This window comes from Rana temporaria, chromosome 10, assembly GCF_905171775.1.
Source record: "Rana temporaria chromosome 10, aRanTem1.1, whole genome shotgun sequence".
NCBI classification, from domain to species: Eukaryota; Metazoa; Chordata; class Amphibia; order Anura; family Ranidae; genus Rana; species Rana temporaria.
The window spans coordinates 59,594,144-59,615,856 of NC_053498.1; the positions used below are offsets into that span (position 1 = coordinate 59,594,144).

General features: G+C 42.6%; 1 protein-coding gene across 1 annotated transcript in view; it reads left to right on the top strand.

Moving 5' to 3' along the window:
- Positions 1–21,713, top strand: part of ZPR1 (ZPR1 zinc finger) — a 28,947-nt gene that overhangs the window by 4,546 nt on the left and 2,688 nt on the right. Inside the window, exons 3-13 of the mRNA XM_040325367.1 lie at positions 506–596; positions 4,911–4,981; positions 6,932–7,018; positions 9,518–9,640; positions 11,395–11,463; positions 13,466–13,532; positions 14,045–14,115; positions 16,399–16,488; positions 17,708–17,818; positions 17,913–18,002; positions 21,278–21,343. Of these exons, the coding sequence (XP_040181301.1) occupies positions 506–596; positions 4,911–4,981; positions 6,932–7,018; positions 9,518–9,640; positions 11,395–11,463; positions 13,466–13,532; positions 14,045–14,115; positions 16,399–16,488; positions 17,708–17,818; positions 17,913–18,002; positions 21,278–21,343 (936 nt within the window). The remainder of the gene's footprint in view (positions 1–505; positions 597–4,910; positions 4,982–6,931; positions 7,019–9,517; positions 9,641–11,394; positions 11,464–13,465; positions 13,533–14,044; positions 14,116–16,398; positions 16,489–17,707; positions 17,819–17,912; positions 18,003–21,277; positions 21,344–21,713) is intronic.

Here is a 21,713-nt window from a genome sequence, read left to right on the forward strand (position 1 = left end):
CAAGGTCCGGCGGCAGCCGGTCCTTTCGCCGTAGATCCCCCCCCCCCTGCGCATGCGCCGCAGCGCATTGCGAGGGGAATATCTCCTAAACCGTGCAGGTTTAGGAGATATTCTCCTTACCTACAGGTAAGCCTTGTTATAGGCTTACCTGTAGGTAAAAGTACAAAAAGTGGGTTTACAACCACTTTAAATTCTCATTTACAAGAAGAGTGTGGTGAGTGAACTCGTCCCAGAAAAACGTCTTTCATCATACGGGTTTTGCTCATCAGTCTTCCATGGATGAGGAATGGGGTTTCTGACTGTTGACTCGGCTTCTTTGTGAGCCCATGAATGTCAAGTAGGATTTATTTTTTTGCCGAATTGACTACCATCTTATGTTTGACTAGTATGATAAATGTGGAGAGTCTTAAATGAGAGCTTTTTTTACATGAAAGATCAACATGTGTTGTATGTCTCTATTTTTGTTCAATGTGACTTTTGCACATAATTTTTTTTCTCTGGACAGGATATCAACCGTGAGGTGGTAAAAACGGATTATGCAACAACGCGTATCCCTGAGATTGATTTTGAGATTCCAGCTTGTACACAGAAAGGAGGTAATTATCTTGTCTGCTTGTAAATTGTGTTTCTGGTATTGGGTTGAATATTGTAACATCCATAAATTGTCTTCATAGCAGCCCTTGTGTGTACATTTCTTTTCTCCTGGATATAAATGTACTTGTATTGTTTGACTACAGTTGAGTTTTGTTGTTCACTCCCTTGCATGGTCTTTCTTGAGCCATGGATAAGCACTCTTCTCATTCTGGGATGAGACCTGACGTGTATCAGCCCATCCGATGATTTGGCCAAGGTTTAATCCTGGACTCTGAACTATCCGTTCGGACCCATGTCCAATGGCTGTCCAAATCTTGCTGCCTCAACCTCTAACTTCTCTAAAATCCCCCATACAACATTTTGCTATGGGGCCCTGTGATTTTTAGTTACGCCCCTGATTTTATCCTCCTTGTTGTCTTACCAGGACCTGCTAAATCCTTCTTGCCATGATGACTAGCAAAGTCTGACAGTTGAGGTATCCTGACTTTACGCTCCACATTTCCCATACCCCCCTTCGCACCTTCCATGACATCTACTTAAGAGATGATTGGCCCCCCCCCCCATGGTCTGGGAACTGTGGTTGGCAGACCCCCCCGCCCCCCCTTGCTCTGGCAACATCCAGTACTGGTTGTGGCCAAGTCCTGGGTGTGTTCAGTTGGCCAGAAGGGTTCCCTATTGTTGGAGGTACTTGCTTACCTGTGTAGGTGGTGGCAACTTCCTTCGGGTTTTTCTCCATCTCTGCCTGGTGGAAGCCTTGTCTTCCTCGGCTTCACTGAGGTGTACCAAAATGGCGTCAGAGGACTTCCGGTGACGTGGCAAGATGACGCCGGAACCGGAAGTTACTTGACACCCTTTCCGGCGCTGTGTTCATAAGGAACACGGCGGAGTACACTGAGGACATGCTGCCTGGGACAGCAGCCTATTTTCCCCGGCCAATATCCACTCACCAATGGAGCTTGAGGACAGGCCTGAGGAGGGAGCACCCTCTCGGATGGAACCAGCAGCAGCCTCCGGTTCCCATACTGCCCCCAAGGTAAGCCCTTGTCTGTGATTTATGCAGCTGGGAACTTTTTTTGTATGGGCCTTCTTTTCTTATGGCTCTTGTTTCTGTTCTTTTCTAGGATAGACAGATGAAAAAGAAATGCGGAAACTGTAGAGCCAGGCTGTCTGATGGATATAAAGGGCTTTTTTGTGAAGATTGTATTCCATCTAGGGCTAGTTCGGAGACTACCTCTTTAAAAGAGTTAATGTTTTCTATGAAGGAGGTGCTAGCCTCCTTCTGGCCTTTCAATGACAGGGCAGTAGGTCTGGGGCCTTCTTCCTCTGGTCCCAGAACTCAAGAGCCTTCAGCTTCAGTTGGCCCCCTTGGTCCGAGATCAGTGATTCACACTATACCTCAGATCCGGAAGAAGGGGAGAACCCAAGCTCCTCATCTGATGGGGATTTTGCATCAGTGGGGGAGGCGGGTAACCCCAAGTTTCTTTTTCCAGCAGAGGATATTGATGAACTTTTAAAATCAATTTATGCCTCTGAACAGATTGGATTTGCTGTGGCATCTCAATCTGTGCAGGATATAATGTATAGGGGTCTTCAGGGGCGCAAATCAAGGACTTTCCCAGTTCACCAGTCAAGATATGATTCTTTCAGAATGGAAAGAACCTGAAAGGAGGATGTTCCAGTCTAAAGGGAACAAAAGATTTCCTTTTCAACCTGAAAATTAAACAGACTTTCTTTAAATGTGCTAAGGTAGATGCCCCTATGTCACAGGTTTCTAAAAAGTCAGACCTGTCCTTTCAGGAGTCCTTAAAGAGCAAATGGACAGGAAGGCCGACTGTTTGCTGCGTAAGGCCTGGGATGCTTCAGCTTTGTCTTTGGGGCCAGCTGTAGCATCCACCTGTGTGGCTAGGAATTTGGATGTATTGCTTCAGTGTCTGGATGATCTCTTTTCATCCGACACCCCCAAAGAGGAAATTGGGGAGTCCCTCCCATTCAGTAGCCTTCTTGGCTGATGCAGCTGCATCCTCTGTGAAAGCTGCAGCTAGGTCTTCTGCGCTCATTAATTCAGCCAGGCGAGCGATCTGGCTTAAGTCTTGGGAGGGGGGACCTGGTCTCCAATGCTCTGCAGCATTCCCTTTGAAGGCAAGCTCTTATTCGGTTCCTCCTTGGTGGAGGTCCTAGCTAGTTCCTCTGAGAAGAGTAAACGGTTCCCTTCTCAAAAGAATAAGCCACAGAATAAGAAGCCTTTTCACGGTTTCCAGAACAAAGTTAATTTTGGAACCAACAGGCGAAGAAAAAGTGGTCTTTTAACAAAGATAAGCAAAAGGGACTCCCTTTACTACTTCAGCCCCTCCAAAATCCCCATTTCGTCAAAGAATGGGCAGAGATTTCCAACAGTTCCTTTTATCCTTCAAACGTTGGAAAGGGGTTACAGGTTGGAATTCAAAAGTACTCATCTGCCGAGAAACCAAGAAAGACGGCAAGCCATGTTGAATCTAGTCTCCATGTGGGAAACAGAAGGGGTCAATTCCCCTGTTCCAGAAAATCTAAAATTCTGCCGCTTTTTTTTTCTCCAGGGAACTACTACTAGCTGTAGGGAAAGCTCTCTTGGCTCTGCAAGAGAGGCTCGGCTCGAAAGACCTATTGATTTTTTTTCAGACAATACCACTACGGTGGCATACCTGAACAAACAAGGGGGCACTCGTTCGGAGTCACTTCTAACGCTATTACAGCAGATTCTGTCCTGGGCAGAAATCAATGTCACCTCAGAGCAGTCCACATCAGGGGTTCAGAGAATACATCAGGGGTTCTGAGCAGAGTGCGCGTCAGTCCCAGCTGTTGGGAGTTGCATCAGGGCACGTTCCAGGAGATTGTGCTATGATGGGGCCTTCCTGCAGTGGATCTTTTTGCCTCCAATCTCAACAGAAGGCTGCCGGCATTTTTCTCACTAGAGAGAGACGGGGGTCCTTGGACGGGATGCTCTCTCCTTCCCATGGGATTTCGCTCTGGCCTATGTCCTTCCCTCCTTTTCCCCTCCTACCTGTGATGGTTAAAAAAATTATTCAGGATCGGGCAGAAGTGGTTCTGATTGCCCCCTGGTGGCCCAGGAGGAGTTGGTTTTCCTCTCTGAAGACTCTCTCTCTCTCTGTGGATCTTCCCTAGCCTCTACCAGATCAGAAGGATCTACTCCATCAGGGACCAGTATTGCATCCAAACCCTCAGACCTTCCATTTGACGGCCCGGAGGCTGAGCAGCGCATCTTACAGTTGAAAGGGTGTTCAGAGAAAGTTATTCAAACTATCCTGGACAGCCGCAAGTTGGTAACTAGAAGAATCTATGGGAAAGTTTGGAAAACGTTTAATTCCTGGCAAAGGAAATCCAGTTTAGCTTCTTTTTCCACTCCCTGTGTATTGGATTTTTTACACAGAGGAGTGTAGAAGAGACTATCTGTCAGCACCCTTGGGGTTCAGGTTGTGGCCCTGTCTGTGTTTTCAAACAAGAGGCTAGCGGAAGATCCATTAGTCAGGAGGTTCCTTTCAGCCAGGTCTAGACATGCTCCCATGGTCGTCAAACATGTGCCTCCTTGGCAACTATCTTTTGTTGTTAAATGCTCTAACAAGGGCTCCTTTTGAGCCTTTGCATGCAGCTTCCCTGAAATGTATTTCCTTTTTTAGCTATTACCTCGGAGAAGGATTTCTGATCTGCAGTCCCTTTCCTGTAAAGATCCCTTCCTGAGGATTCTAGAGGACAGGGTAGTGATTAGACCTGATCCTTTCTATTTACCCAAAGTATCTTCTAACTTTTATAGGTCCCAGGAAGTAGTCCTGCCTAGTTTCTGTACCTCTCCGAAAAATGCGGAGGAGGAAAGATTTTGTTTAGACGTAACGAGAGGTCTTCTACTTTATCTAGAGAAATACAGTGGGTTTAGGCGTTCCTCCCAGCTGTTAGTGTTCAGTGGCCCCAAGAAAGGGTCCAAAGCGTCTAAAAGCTCTATTGCTAGATGCATTAGAGAAGCTATCTGTGAAGCTTACAAAGCGTCAGGTTGCATTCCTTCTAGAATTGGGGCCCATTCTACGAGATCCATGGCTATGTCATTGGCAGAAGGGAAGAAATTTGGGGTGGGTGGGGGAGGCTTTTACAGGGACAATTTTTGGGGGGGAAACATGTACACAGTGTAGGATTGCTTGGTAGAACGGGGGCTGGCAGTAATAATTATTTAACTTTTGCAACCACTTTAATTCTTAGATCTAGTGCCTACATTTTGGGAAGCTGTATTTAGTCCTAGCTAACATACAATTATTTATTTATTTTCTCTTTAGCCCTTACAACAATTGAAGGACTCTTGGAAAGAACTATTTCGGGTTTACAGCAGGAGCAGCCACTCCGCAGGGTAAGTCTGTATTTCTGACCATTTTGTGTCTGTAAACCAGTAAGTGCCAAGGGATGCCAGCAGTAAAATTACTACTGGGTGGCAAGTGGTGAAGAATTTGTCAATAAATACGTTTTACTGCATCCAACTTGCATATGTATGAACCCAGCCTAACTGTGCAACCTTTTGAGTTTTGCACACTGGGGCAGTGCTGTAGATGGATTTTTTTCCTCTGCTATAAACATTTGTTGTGCTGTACATATAAAGTAGGTCTCCATGCAGGATTTGCTTTTCTAAAGCTTGTATTCACAATTGAAGTAGACACCTTTTTAAAGAGGAAGTAAACCCTGATGGGTTTTACTTCCTCTTTGTTTCCCTGCAAAGTTAAAGCATAATGGGCTACTATACATCGCATACAAGCCCATTATGTGTCGCTTGCCTTAAACTAAAGCCTGCGATGTCCCCAATTTCCATGCCTCCACGAAGCATCCATCTTTCACCCTCTTCCTTCTGGGTATCTCGGCGCTGTGATTGGCCGGAGCCACCCGTCATGGCACAATCGGTGTTGTCTACGGCGCACATCGGCGCCCAGTCTCTTTTGCAAATATCTCCTAAACCGTGGAAAGGGTTTACAACCACTTTTTAACAAGTGCCTACAGAATTAATTTTCACAGGATGTTAAAATGCTTCTAGAGACCATTCTCCACTTTTTTTTGTATGTCATTGTTCCCCTCGTTTTGAAATGCCAGTTGCCTGGCTGTGTCTGACTCTTGAGTAGCTGACCTAGGATAAGCATGCTGTAAATGATTGTCAGAAAATTTGTCATTACCGGTCAGCAACTTGGACAACCTTGAAGGTTCACATGGAGAGTTTAGCAGCAGCAACCTCCAGTCTCTCTTATGGAGTCCTTTTTTTGTTTTTTTGTTTTTGTTTAAGGGGTTGTAAACCCTGTTGCACCACTTACCTACAGATAAGCCTATAATAAGGCTTGCCTGTAGGTACCATGAATATTTCCTAAACTTGCAGTTTAGGAGATTCGCTGTATCTGCATGTGCCAATGTCTTTGGCACATGCGCACTGAAGAAACGGCTCACTTGTGGCGTTTAAGGAGCCGCGACCGGCAACTCTTGCACGCATGCATGGGTGGGACGTCTTTGTGGCTCCAGCCAATCGTGGTTCTAGAGCCCGCAAAGCCAGTCACAGCGGTGTGTGGGGACAGCTGCAACAGCTTTGGTCGAAGGCAAGTATTTCATAATGAGCTAGGATGCGGTGCATCCTAACTTATTATGACTTTGTCCTGCAGGGGTGTTTTTTTTTTTATTTTATTTTTTTTTTATACACCACTTTAATGCCAAAATGACAATTCTGAATTTAATGTAGCGTAGACATTACTCATTGGTCTTGTCTGTATTTCATAAAAAAAATAATCTGAGTGACTTGTCAGAGTGTTTTTCTGACCACCTATTGTAAATACTGGGTGTCTCTTGCTCAGTACATATTTCGGAAGGCTTTGGAGCTTTCTAAACGGCAGCTAGAAGGGAGGACAGGAAGCCAAAGCAGCCGTCCTATTTCTCAGTACAGGACATTTTGATGTGTATGGACGTGGCTTCTCGGAAATAAGAAGTCTGCTAGAGACTCCCTGTACCTTGCTCTATGCTGGTGCCTATGGCTTATTAGTAACGGGAACATGAAGGCAAGTAGGCACTGTGCTGGGCAGTGACTGTAGAATGTTAAGCATACAAATGCTGTTATCTGTTAAGGTTTTTAGGGATTGGGCATTCTACTCTGCTATAGCGGTGCTGAAGTAACCCAAGGCTAACAAGTGATCCCAAGTGTAACAAATCTTGTCTAATTTATAGATTTAATTACTTGTTCTAACCTTGTTTTGTGTTCCCCTTCAGTCAAGCAGTCTGTCATTATCCGTACATAAGCAACATGCATCTGAGTAATATCTCTTCTGTTACACCATAGGCTGAAAATGCTGAAATCGCAAACAAGATTGAGGAGTTCATTGCAAAACTTGAGTCTCTAAAGGCTGGGGAAACGCCCTTCACATTTGTGAGTAGACAAGTCTAGGATTGCTCAGAATGTAATAGTAATTGCTCTTCTATTTGAAAAAATAATTCACTGAGAACTTGGCTAAAGCAAGCCATAGGTTATGCAATTTTTCTTTCCTGCAACCATGGGTTGCTGGAAAGGAAAATCAGTTGATTTCCTCCAATACAGACCGTATTGATGGGGAGAATCCCCTCTTTTGGAGCTATTCTCCTGGGGGGGGGGGGGGGGGATGGGGAGCCATCCCTGCTGGGAGAAAACTGTAATTACTGCTAGTGTCTATAGCAGCTGGCAAGCACATGCTAAAAATCCAACATTCTGGTTGCACCCAAGTCGATCCAATTGGCCTGCCCATGGATTGAATCTCTGCTGTTCCCTACGGAACCAGCTGAGATTTGATCCATCTGTGGTGTTGCTAAACCTGGAACCTGCATGCACTATATCTGGTCTCTCAGTACACAACGTGGAAATGCAATTATTTTAGTAAATAAAAAAAATATCAATTTATATTTTTGCCCAGTCAGCTGTATAAAGTGGCCACGTGACTTCAATCAGTGCTTAGTAAAGCTTGGATTTTTTTTTCCTCCCACAATTGTCCCATCAGGGTTTAGGACCCCTGACCTGTGTCTGGACAGTGCTTATTGGGCATGTGCTGATCACATGGACCCTCCCCAAGGGGGAAAAAAAATGCTCTAGCAATGCACACCAAACTGAGTATGTGCAGCCTGACTCTATAGGCTCTGTAAAAATCATCATTTATTTTTTATTTTTTTTATTTTTTATTTTTTTGAGTCAGTGGAAGGAGAAGATCAGAGAAGACGGGATCAAACAGCCATTTTATGCAGTGCAGAGGTTTAACCCCTTAGGTTCCACACTAAGACCCCATACACACTATTCGATTTTCTGCCGTTGTTTGTCTTCAGATTTACCAAAACCATATAATATGAGGTCAAACCTTTAAGAGTTTCAATTTGTATGCAATCGGGCAGGTCCTTGCACTAGATTTTTGTCTTCGGATTTACAAAAACCATGTAGTGCAAGGAACCTGCCTGATTGCATACAAATTGAAACTCTTAAGGTTTGACCTCATATTATATGGTTTTGGTAAATCTGAAGACAAAAATCTGCAGAAAATCTAATTGTGTGTGTACGTGGCTTAAGGGAGGCGTATAACGAAGATGCTTTACTGCATACAGACTGATTTTATTATTGTGTGTTTAGTAACCCTTTAATCATCCACCAGGTGTGGCATCTTTATTGCTAATTTAGTGTTCCATATATCAATATGCCCCCTCATCCCCACACCATGTTACCCACCACAACACATTTGTGGGGGAAGAGACTCTTGTCCTTTCAACACTGCAATGTGCTGCTTTGTCAATGCAGGTGTTTAGAAGCTGGCAGTGGGGGGGCGCTGTGAGGATGACCAGAGGTAGGCTGTTGGCAAGGTGGCAGTGGGGTACCAGGTAAGATGATTAGGGTGCTGGCAAGGTGACAGGTGTGATGAACCTCCTAGTTGATTGCTGCATGTGTAGTATAGAACACTGTTGTAGCATTTACAGAAGTGTTATCTTGTTTGTGGGAGTCCCTGACTCTTGAAATCCATTATAGTCTGTGTCCTCATGCTTTTATGGGAGGCGGGTCAGCCCTCAATCAAGATGTGACCTCCCACCCTCTGTGTTCTAAAGGCAGAAGGGGTGTGTGGTTTTTATTTTATTTAAGTTTACAAAACTTCTGAGTGCAGCAGCACCCCCCCCCCCCCCAATACTTGCCAGAGTCTGATCTCCCTTTAGTGATTGTGCTTGGAGTACCTGGGTGGTCCAGAACTCTCCCTCCTGATTGGCTGAGACACGGCAGCAGCGCCGTTGGCTTCCACTGCTGTCATTTAAAGTCAGTTTGCCAGTTGGGGGAGAGGGGCGGGGCTGAACAATGTCTCTGTGTCTGAATTGACGCATGGAGCCTCGGCTCAGATGCCCCCATAGCGAGCGGCTTACTGTGGGGGCACTCGCCAGGAGGGAGAGGCCAAGAGAGCTTGAAAAGGACCAGAGAAAGGGAAGATCAGGGCTGCTCTGAGCAAAACCATTACACGGAGCAGGCAACTATGACATGTTTATTATTTTTAAATGGGGGGGGGGGGGGGCTTTACTATTGCTTAAATTGTACACTTCTAAATTATGTTAAGTAGATATTCATGAGTTTTACATTTTCTGTGTCATAATTTTTGTGTAGTTCTCGTCTGCACTAGACTAAGATCCAGGGGTTGTAGGATACGTGGTTTATTCACAAGAAATTTTCTTGTACTACAGAAGGAGGTCATGGCATTAACCTGTGCTGTGCCTCGCCTCGTGTTTGATACAAACTGACAGTATGTGAAGATTTACTCTATACTATAGAGCTATAAATGACGCCTAGAAATGTATATGATCAATACACATTTTATGCAGGCTGGATGATTTTATAATGCCTTTACAAAATTTGGTACATAAAATATTTGTTTCTTAGATTCTAGATGACCCCTCTGGGAACAGTTTTGTTGAGAATCCTTTTGCTCCTCACAAAGATGAAGAACTCACAGTAACACATTACAGGAGAAGCGAAGATCAGGACTCCTTACTAGGAATTGAGGTGAGCTAAGCTACGCAAAGTGTACCTGTACTTGGACTAACATTTCTGAACACGTTCTTATAAAACGGGCATGGAGGCATAGTAGGTTGCTAGGGCATATTGTGTGTGTTCCCGTAGCAGGGTTTGACGCCAATGGTTGATTCTTGTAAAAGCAATCAGTGGCTAATTGGCAGCTGGAGGGGTCGTGTAAAAAATGGAAAGCATTTGACCACACTGATATTGGTGTGATCAAATGCTTTTAAGTGCAGAGGAGGGATCTGGAGTCATCTTAACCCCAGATTTCTCCATATAGAGTACCAGTCACTGCCTATGTCTATCACAAGGGATGTCTACATTCCTTGTGACAGCAAGTGTTCTAGCACCAGACCACCTGAGGAGATCGAGAGAGAGAGATCCCCATTGCGAAAATAATTTTCTCTCTGCACTTTGGTATGCAAAAAAAATTCCTCTCGCCCAGAGGCGATTTAGTTCGTATGTGTAGCGCTATACAAGTCATTCATTCATTCAAAAGTCTAAGTCTGGCCAAGTCTGGGCAGCCTGCTAAGTTTTGAAAACATTCTTTTATCAGTGGAATGTTAAGTCTAAACATTGTATCACATTGACTTGTACATCAAAGGAATTGACTTCTGTATGTAAATTAAAAACATTTAACCACTTAAACACCAGACCTTTTTCTGACAGCTCTTTTCAAGTTAAAATCTTTTTTTTTTTTTTTTTTTTTGCTAGAAAATTTACTTGGAACCCCCAAACATTATACATATTTGTTTTGCTTTTAGTAGAGACCCTAGAGAATAAAATGGCGGTTGTTGCAATATTTTATGGTGCACTGTATTTGCACAGCAGTCTTTTTAAATGCAATTTTTTTGGATATATATATCATTTTTTTTTTTTTTTTTTTTTTTGTATAAATGTAAAATCTTTTACGCCCTGAGAGAATCGTGATCTTTATTCTAAGCAAAAAAATTGTGATTCTCATTTTGCCCAGAATCGTGCAGCTCTAATTAATATATATATATATATAGTGTGTGTGTGTGTGTGTGTGTGTGTGTGTGTGTGTGTGATTATATATATATATATATTGTGAAGGACTTTTTGCCTATATGCTTCAGTTTATTTCTCCCTGCTAGTTTAATGCTGTGTCTGTTGGAGGTAAAAGGTGATTTCATGTGTGACTCATTCCTCTGCCTAACAGACTGTTGAAATGTTAATGTCCCATCCCCAGCCAGCTCCCTATTTTAAAGGATAATTGATCTATTGTGTGTGTGTGTGTGTGTGAAGAAGACCTGTGTTTACCCTTAAATGTGTCTACAGGGTCGGCTCCAAAGTGTCTGCCTATAATCTGTATGGGAGCCCCCACTGTGTGAGGGGGGGCGGAGATTGTCATTGGAACAGTTTTGTAACTACATATAAGCTAGGTGTTGTACCATTAAAGTCTCTCTTGTTCCAGCAGTAAGCTTTGGCTCATGTGTGGGTTATTTGGCGATCCCAGGAATATTCCTCCTCGTGGAATATTGGGTGATTTTCTTTATGGGAAGAAGGGAATGTTTGACGGGGATATCTTCCACTACTAATATATATATATATATATATTGCAACTTGGAAGTATTGACTGTCTATTTGATGCACACTTGTTCTGGGTCACTGACAAAGTCAGCCAGACACCTGCCATTTTCAGGAGATTATTTTATTTTCTACACATCTTTTTAATTGAAAATGTTTTATAGTGGAGGTTTGTTTTATTATTTTTTTTTCAGAGCACAATTGACCAGAAGCAAACTTCTGAAGAGAAAAGTGAGGATGATGCTGAAGACCTCCGTGATGAGGTAAGGTAGTGTACTGTCTGGGATAGGTTGGATCTGGCTGAACAGCTTTCCATTGGTTACTGCTAAAGACACATTGAAAACTTTGGCTGCTTGTAAAGAACAGTGGGAGGGGTTGGGATGCACATTAGTGGGGTCCATGAATGTAGAGCAAGGTGCAGAAAGGACTGTCTGGCCTTGTTTCCATCTCTAAAGCTGCCCTTCCTTCCTGTTGCTCATTCTATCACCATCTCTATTACAAGAGAGATATATATATATATATATATATATATATATATATATATATATATATATATATATATATATATATATATATATATATATATATATATATATATATATATATATATATATATATATATATATATATATATATATATTTATTAAATAAATATTTTCTACCTTACAAATGTAGGTCCTCCATATAGATAGCCTTAGGCAGGTATAAGTTTTATGTATTCAGTCATACCATGTCTGAGCAACATGCAAACATTTTCTTCTGCACCCCATATGTATGTTTTGAGCAGAGTACATAGGGTGACCTCTTCACACCATACATGTGTAGCGGTATGCAGAATTGCCCAGCTCAACAGATATGGTACAAATAAGCTTGGAGACTAAAATGTGTCTTCCCATTGCATCATACCTGTATGTGTGATGAAGTAAACTTTGTGACCTGCTGCCTCCTTTGAACTCCATATGACGGCACCACAAAACTTGCATCTTTGTGAGCTTGTCAGCCTAGAGTGCCTGTGTGTGCAGGATGGCACCTGAGATCATGGCTCCTTCCACCAGACGGCAGGAAACTCCTCACAAATAGGTAGATTCAGGTACATATGCTTAAACTTGCAGCGGCGTAGCTTAGTGTGTTTAGGCTACGCCGCCGTAAGTTAGCTAGGCAAGTACATGATTCAATATGTACTTGCCTGCTGATTTACGGCGGCGTAGCCTAAAGCGTGCGTAAGGGCGCCGAATTCAAATGTGTGTAAGTGGGGCGTGTTTTATGTTAATAAGGCTTGACCTTACGTTTTTGACTTTTTTTTTACTGCGCGGGCGCCTACATTTCCCAGTGTGCATTGCGGCTAAGTACGCCGCACGGGCCTATTGATTTTGACGTGGACGTAAATCGCTATTCGCGGACGACTTACGCAAACGACGTAGAAATTTTGAATCTCAAAGCGGGAACGGCGGCCATACTTTAACATTGCTATTCCATCTAATAGATGAAATAACTTTAGGACTGATAATGGCTTACGGAAACGGCGTAAATGTACTGTGGCGGCCGGGCGTACGTTCGTGAATCGGCGTATCTACTAATTTACATATTCTACGTCGACCGCAATGGAAGTGCCACCTAGCGGCCATCCGAAATATTGCAATCTAAGATAGGACGGCGCAAGACGTCCTATCTTAGATATGTTTAAGCGTATCTGTGTTTGAGCATACACTTAAACAAAAGTCGGCGCAGATTCTGAGTTGGGTCGGCTTATCTACTGATAAGCCGGCCTAACTCTTACTGAATCTACCTAAAAGTCTTTAAAGTAGGCCCCCAACCACTCTTCAGTTTTCGTGTTTCCTTTGGCCAGGCAGGAACACCTGTGGGAAGCTGTGATCTCTCAGGGCTGTCCTGCAGACATTTGGTTCCCGTACCTTTTTTTTTATTTATTTTTTTTTTTTTTGAGGCTCCAGTCCTCCCACTTTGCTTTCTGGTTGGAGTCTGGGCTCCTGTGCTCGGGAGGGTCCGTACCGGTGGGGGTGCATAATCTTGACTTTATAAACGGTGACAAAATAAATGCATATTACAAAATATTTTAACATTTATGGAGAGAAGGGGTTTGGGTGAATAAATACGTAAGGGTCAAAATTAAAACCCTCCTTTTTACTTTTTATCCAAAATGGCATTTTATTTTTTTTCTTCAGTTCTACTTGAATATTGTGGCTCTTTTCTCAATAATAGACGGACTATAATAACACCAGATGTTACAGATATCTTGATTTGTTACAGGTGCTTCAGTTCCAAACCAATTGTCCAGAATGTAATGCTCCTGCAGCCACCAACATGAAGTTAGTGCGTATCCTTTACAGCGCTGTGTGTGTGTGTGGTGTTTTTTAATTTTTTATTATTATTAGTATGCTCTCACCTTGCTGCAAGGGCCCACCAAATGTTTTGACCAGTTCATCATATTTACTGATCCGTTAGGTGTGATATTTCTTTTTCCAGATGGATGAGTCAACTGTGAGAAGCAGTGATGTTTTGACTTCCGAGTATGATTTATATAATGCTTTTGTTTTAAAATAGCATGGGTTTAGAAAAGTAACACTCCCCTAGGTGGATGCAGCGTCAGTCCACTGCTGGCTCTAGGACTGAGAACTGAGCGATCAAACATGGCAGATCACTCGGTTCTGCCTTCAGCCTGCATAGTGCTGGTGCCTCTGCCACCCTCCAACGATCACTGGGCTGTGGAGGGGGCGGAAGCTTTTTTTTTTTTTTTTTTTTTTTTTTCCTCTGTAAAAGGTGTTATGATTGAAAATGAGAAGATGGCTTTGTGTATATCCAATTTTATCCTCCTTGACAGAATGCTAGAAATCCCACATTTCAAGGAAGTTATTATCATGGCCACAAACTGTGATGCTTGTGGCCATCGAACAAATGAGGTAAGCTTTTTTCATTTAAAATCTATAGATCTGGTCATTTGCTTAGGACAGAGTGCATTTGGAGCATTGCTACCAGCCAACTTTGTTTTGTAACCTGTGATTGCATAGCTTGTTAATTTGCAACAGGTTATGAATGTAGTCATGTCATTTTGTAGCTGCTTGATTATACTTGTATTGAACCCTTTTTTTGCCACTAAAATGTCCTATTGGCAGCAGTGGGGTTTATAGGGGATAGATATAAATACATTGGGTTTCCCAAGCTCTGCACTCTGACCGTTTTAAGTGGCATGCAGGAAAGACCCCAAATGTCTCGGTAAGTAGAAGCTGTCACAATAAAAATTAGAGGTCGACCGATATGGGGTTTTTCTCTGGCCGATGCCGATACTTAGAAATTGCGGCAGCCGACATATGATGCCGATTTTCCCCCCCCGCCCCCCCTTCATCTCATAAAATCTAACAGTTAGACCCCTTTCACACTGGGGTAATTTTCATGCGCTTTTGGGCTTAAAAATAGCGCCTGTAAAGTGCCTGCAAAAACGGCTCCCCTGCAGTCTCAGTGTAAAAGCCTGAGTGCTTTCACACTGAGGCGGTGCAAGCAGCAACTTTGGAGCGGTGTATACTGCTCCTCCTCCACCACTCCTGCCCATTGAAATGAATGGCACCGCTGCAGAAGAGCCTGCAAAGCACTTCTGCAGTGGCGCTACACGAGAGCATTTAACCCCTTCATCGGCCCGCTAGCTGTGATATAAGCGCCCCGCTAGCAGCCAAATCGCGCCACTAGAATGACAGTCCAGTGTGAAAGCAGCGGAGTTCCGCTGGAAAAAAAAAAATTAAGTCAGCAGCTACAAATACTGTAGCTGTTGACTTTTAATATATGGACACTTACCTGTCCTGGGCGCACGTGATGTCTGCACCCGAAGTCGATTTCTCCCTCGGGTGCTGCTGCCGCCGCCATCTTCGGTAAGGGAATCAGGAAGTGAAGCCTTGCAGCTTCACTTTCTGGTTCCCTACTGTGCATGCGCGATCCCACTGGTCCCTGCTGTCTTCTGGGACCTATGCGTCTCCGAGAAGACAGCGGGGGGGGGGGCGTAGTAGGCTCCAGGTGTGGCGTAGGTCACCACAGTGATCTATGCCCGGAAGAGGGAGCAAATACCTGGATTAAACAGGTATCTGCTCCCTCCTCCCCCCTGAAAGGTACCAAATGTGACACCGGAGGGGGGGAGGATTTGGAAAAGCGGAAGTTCCATTATTACTCTAAGTAATAAGTGATACAGAAAATGTCTTGCATTTAAACACAACAAGCCTCCAATCAGTGCACTTGTATGTATAATTTAGATTAAAAAAAATATATCTATCTTAAATACACAAACAGGTAATCAAAACTTTTTGGACTAAAAAAAAAAAAAACGGGCTGACTTTACTGTTTCGTTTTTTTTTTTAAATTCGTTAAAGTGTATTTTTTTCCCCCCCAAAAAAATGCATTTGATAGACCGCTGTGCAAATACCGTGTGACATAAAATATTGCAACAATTGCTATTTTATTTCCTAGGGTCTCTGCTATAAAAAATATATAATGTTTGGCGGTTCTAAGTGATTTTCTAGCAGAAAATACAGGATTTTTACTTGTAAGCAACAAGTGTCAAAAAAGATTTAGTCTTTAAATGGTTAAACTGAACTTCTTCAGTTCATTGAAGTTGAAACATTGTATTCTTATCTCCGACTTGGCAGGCTGCCCAGGAGGGAGAAGTTGGTTTCAGGGGAATTTTCTCAGGCAACTTGCATTGACTTCTATTACAGAAGCTTTTTAGCAAGTCATGCTGAAGTTTAATCACGCTGAAATATCGGCTTTCTTTCCCAGCAAAATCGGCCGATGTCAATTTAATTAAACACCAAATATTGGCCGATATATCGGTCGACCTCTAATATAAAAATGCTGTTGCATAAAGGCGCTTTTATTTTTATATTTCTTCTACAATTGAGTAATCTCTTTCATTTGCAATGAAATGTAGTATTTGGATCTTTTACTGAATATTTGAGCTTAGTAAAACATTGCACTAATATTGTGAGAACTAAAAAAAAAAAATAATTGGGAAAGTGCCACCATTTTATTCTGCATGTTCTCTGCTATGCTTTTTGGGGGTTTTAAGTTAATCCTAAGGCCTACAATTTTTAATGTGTGCAAAAACTGCTATAGAAGCAAGGGGTTAAAGTGCTACACCAGTGAAAACCTGAAAAAAGAAGCAGAAGAAGGCTTTAGTAAATGTTGATGCTTATTTATTTCAGGTAAAATCAGGAGGTGCCATTGAATCTCTTGGCACAAAAATTACACTTCATATCACTGATCCATCTGACCTTACCAGGGATGTTTTAAAGGTATGTATGATCATATTGTAAAGTGACCTAAGGGCCGGTTCACACCATGCCATGCATTTCTTTGCGATTCAGACGGCATGCAAAACTCATTCCATCTGGGACCGCAGCGAGTATCGTTGGAAAATGAACAGCCCAAACAAAGGTTGCAAACGCAGTGCATCTTCCCTCACCAGATCGCATGGTACTCTTGTACCATGTAATCCGATTGGTGCATTTTAATAAGTAGTGCATGCACTATTTTGTGTGCTGAAAATTTAGCCCATCGCGTTCCTGTGCGGGAATGTGTGAACCGGTCCTAAGTGTGCGTTACAAAACTTTGAACGTAATGATAAAAATGTAAATACTACTTTTCTGGGTATGTCAAAATATATTTGGTATTTTGGTAGGTACTTTAAGTAGGGGAAAGGGAAGTAGTCAACCAGTACTAAACATTATTTAAAATATTAAATAATTGGTGTGGGGTGTTTCACACTATTGTTTGAGACCTATGTGTACAAACTTAAAACTTATCACATGTGTATCACTTAGTGTGTGTGTGTATGTTTTTTTTTTTTTTTTTTTTTTTTTTCCTGAGCGAGAGGTGCAGAATTGTGTTTAGGCATTAAAGGGGTTGTAAAGGTACAATATTTTTATTGATTTTCCTTCCTAAATAGCTTCCTTTACCTTAGTGCAGTCCTCCTTCACTTACCTAATCCTTCAATTTTTCTTTGAAATGTCCTTATTTCTTCTGAGAAATCCTCACTTCATGTTTTTCTGTCTGTAACTACACACAGTAATGCAAGGCTTTCTCCCTGGGGTGGAGTGTTGTGCTCACCCCCTCGGACTACAGGAGAGTCAGGACGCTCTCTACGTCTAGAAAGGAGCTGTGTGTTAGTGGGCTTCCTGACTCTCCTGTAAACCAAGGGAGGGGCTGAGCACGACACTCCACACCAGGAAGAAAGCCTTGCATTACTGTGTGGAGTTACAGACAGAAGAACCGGAAGTGAGGATTTCTCAGAAGAAATAAGGACATTTCAAAGCAAAATTGAAGGATGAGGTAAGTGAAGGAGGACTGCACTAAGGTAAAGGAAGCTATTTAGGAAAAAAATGGTACCTTTACAACCCCTTTCGCATTTGTTTTAACCTCAGTCACCAAGTGGTTAACGGTAGTTGTAGTTATGTGTTTTTAACATCTATAATTAAAGAGCTTGAAAATAATGTACTGTATTTATCTCCACAGTCTGAAACCTGCAGTATTAGTATCCCAGAGCTAGAATTTGAAATAGGAATGGGAGCTTTGGGAGGAAAATTCACAACTCTGGAGGGACTCTTGAAAGACATCCGAGATTTGGTACATTCATCCCTCTTCATTACTTATACTCAGATATATCATCCATGAAATCAGTGTTGAATATTTTTTGTGAATAAATGGATTTTGTCTGTAGGTTGTTTGCAAGAACCCTTTCACCCTCGGTGACAGCTGTACATCGGATAGGATGGAAAAGCTGCAGGCATTTGGCAAGAAAATTGATCAGGTACTTTTTTATTATGGTCAGTTTGCTTGAGGCAGATCAATTTTATTCCTTTAACCACTTCAAGACCAGGTCTATTTCTGACGCTTGTTGCCTTACAAGTTTTTAAAATCAGTATTTTGTTTTTTGTTTTTTGCTAGCAAATTACTTGGAACCCCAAACATTAGATAGATCTCCCTAGAGGATAAAATGGTGGCCGTTGCAATATTTTATGTCGCACTGTTTGCGCAGCAGTCTTTCAAAGGTGTATTTTTTACCAAAAATATTGCTTCAATTAAATTTATAAAAATAAAATTAACTGGAAAGTTGGCCCAAATTTAGTTTTGGCATATTGTGAATGATATGCTGAGTAAATGGATACCAACATGTCACGCTTTACAATTGCACACACTTGTGGAATGGTGACAAATTGCGGTAATTAAAAAATCTCCATAGGCGACGCTTTAAAAAAAAATATTTAAAGGGGTTGTAAAGGTTAATTTTTTATTTTCTAAATAGGTTCCTTTAAGCTAGTGCATTGTTGGTTCACTTACCTTTTCCTTCAATTTCCCTTCTAAATGTTTTTTTTCTTTGTCTGAATTTCTCACTTCCTGTTCCTCCTCAGTAAGGTGTTCAGTAAGCTGTTCTAAATGACTTTCCACCGCTCGGATGATGGTGGAAAGCTTACTGAGGAGAATCAGGAAGTGAGAAATTTTTGTGTTTGAAAATAACTGAAATTTAAAACTTTGGGTGTAACAAGATGTCTGCTTGCCCCCTTCTCGCTAACATTACTGTGCAGGAGTGTGGGGTGGAGCAAGATGGCGGCAACGAAACGTAATTTCCTGACGAGTCAGCTGCCGCCGGGTGTACAAAGATGGCCACCGCTCCGGAGCTAGGCCGAAGCCAGGGGACTTTCCGGCCTGGAGATCGTGGGGGATGGGGGTGTTGGGGTGAATCGAGATTGCGTTCTTTTCGCGATTAATCGCGCAGCTCTACTTTTGTACATCTTTTCATATATTTTATGTCGCATTTTTCCTGTTTAAGGGATACTTTTGCATTCCTTTCAGTGCATTGCATATTTAGCTACTTGATACCAACCTTGGTTGCAGCAATGCTGTCTACTTCTCTGGGTTCCTACTCCCTCCTCTTTTTTTTGTTTGGAATATATGAATAAATCTAATCCTTGTATTCTTTAGTTCTGGTAAGAGTTTAATACTTTGGCCCCTCGCCTCCTAAGGGTAGATTTTCCATAACACTCTATCCCCACACACAAAACTTGGCCTGTATCTGACTGTTGCTGTAAAAGACTGTCTATATTTGAATTTGTATTCCCTTTGGTGTAAAGTTTTCAGATTTGGTGCTAAAACTCAGCCACTCAGAGGTTAGTCTCGGGTGAATAACAAAGTGTGACTTCGCACATTTTACCACCACTTCACCTAAAGCCCTTTTCATAAGGTACTCTTTCACCATGAGGCTTCGTTACAGGATGGTTTACACCCAGCTACTGCAATCCCCTTCTGGACACACTTGCCCTACTCCATGAGCGCACTCCACAGTAGAGCGGCATGATTCTGGCTAAAATAAGAATCACGATTTTTTTATTTTTTGCTTAGAATAAAGATCACGATTCTCGCGGCTTAACATCTTTCACATTATACACAAAAATTTTGCCAACTTTACAGTTTTAGGGGTTATTTTTTTGTATTTGAAAGACCAATGCACAAATACAGTTGATTAAACATATCAGCGTATAACGCGCAGGCACTGTTTACCCTCCGTTTTCAGATAAATACAGTATTTGAAGAGGGAGCTTCCCGTAACATGCTTGCTAATGTGGAAAAGCCTATCTGTATATCCCCAATTATCTTCCTCTGAGTGGTTTCTGTGCTTCGCAGTGGCACACTGAACTTTTACCTATCTCTTGTGCCGAGAGTCTTGGAGAGTTCTTGCCCTGTAGAACTCGGGGCACCCAGGTCACAGGTTATGTGGATGACCTTCTCCTGAAGGACTCCTCTCCCAGCTATCTGAAAACTTGTACAGGACAATCTAGATGCTACAGTTATTCATTTGTCTGGTTGTTTCAAAAACCTGCTCTCTAGCCTTTTTGCATTTTGAATATTTCGGTCTGGTCCTGGACACCCCCACATATCGAAGGTTTTTCCCTCACAAATCCCCTCTGAGCCCAGGCTCAAACCTGCTTCAACCCTCATTCTAAGTGCTATACGAACTACTCTGTAAAGGAAATGTGTTTATACTTATTCTGAGGGCACTCCGGTCCAGTTGCATAAATGGCTCCCAGCTTCAATGTAGAGGAGGGATATCCAACAATGGATGCCCTGAAGTAAGCCTGTGTGACAGGCCCGGATTGGCCAATCGGGAGAACTGGGAAGTATCCCGGTGGGCTGGTCGGGTTGCGGGCCGGTGAAATATGCCATCCGATCACATTGTTGGCCCCCGAGCCCAGCGTCTGGGAGTCAGGACCTGATGCCGAAGGTATCTCGGCCACTTTCGGCATCAGATTGTTCCTGACTCCCAGACGCTCGGCTCGGGGCTAACAATGTGATCGGATGCTGCCCTGCCTTCTGGAGCCTGCAGCGCCAATGGTGGGACGTGTGACGTCATTCATAGGCGCTGCAGGCTCCACGGCGGGAATTACAATTTGGCCGCGTCACCACATCCCCACTCAGGTGGCTCTCCTCGGCTCCTCTCTGACTGCCAGTGCCTGCCCTGCTGTGACCGCACACCAAGGCTGAGGCTGCTAAAGTGGGTCAGTGCACTGTGTGGAGCTGTTACTGATCTTTTTTTAAATGATATTACTTGTAAAAGCTCTTCATATAGGTAAGTAATATTTAAAAAAAGATCTCCTGTTCTGTTCTTGAAAAAATCATATTCAGGTCAGTGGGACAGGTCCGTGTATGCGGGACAGGTCCGTGTGGAAATATTTTTTGAAAATACTATGAATTACAGGCTGTAGAGAACAGTGCGCCATTGCAAACTTATATTTTGAGGTTTTAATTACATTATTTTAATAGTCGTGAACTAAAGTGGGCTGGTCTAAGGCATGAAACTCCAGGGCTGAAAAGGAGTCCCACTCCGGCCCTGCTGTGTGACATCACTGAATAGGCACTGCAGCTGTTGGTGAGCGCTCCTCTCTGCTGAAGCCAGCCTCTGGGGAGATCATGTGACTGGACAGGAGTGCCTTCAGTCTCTAAGCAAGAAATGTGTGTGTGTGTGTGTGTGTGTGTGTATAACTTGCTGTCATTTTGTTCAAACTGAAGTTTGTCTGTTTTTGCTTACAGATCCTAGAAGGCCAGATGAGAGTTCATTTTATATTGGATGATGCAGCTGGAAACAGCTACCTTCAGGTAAACTTCCAAACACTATCAGACTGGTACATCACCTACCCATACACAGATTGATAAAACCTGGCTATGTTGTGCATTTTCTTTTTCTTTTTTTTTTTTTAATACATCAATGACCCAATGATGCACAAGAGAAGTTCTTATTTTACCTTCTGTATTCTATCTCCAAGCCAGTCACCATTTTACTTTGTTTGAAAGTTGTGTTTTTATTTTTTTTTTGCGATTCAGACAAAATATAAAAAAAAAAAAGTTAGTGATGCATGCTGTATAGTGACCAATTAATGAAGTGGCACATTTGGTTTAGGGGTTTTGTTCTGCTTTTTTTTTTTTTTTTTTTTTTTTTTTTGAGTATAAACATTGTTTGAAGATTATA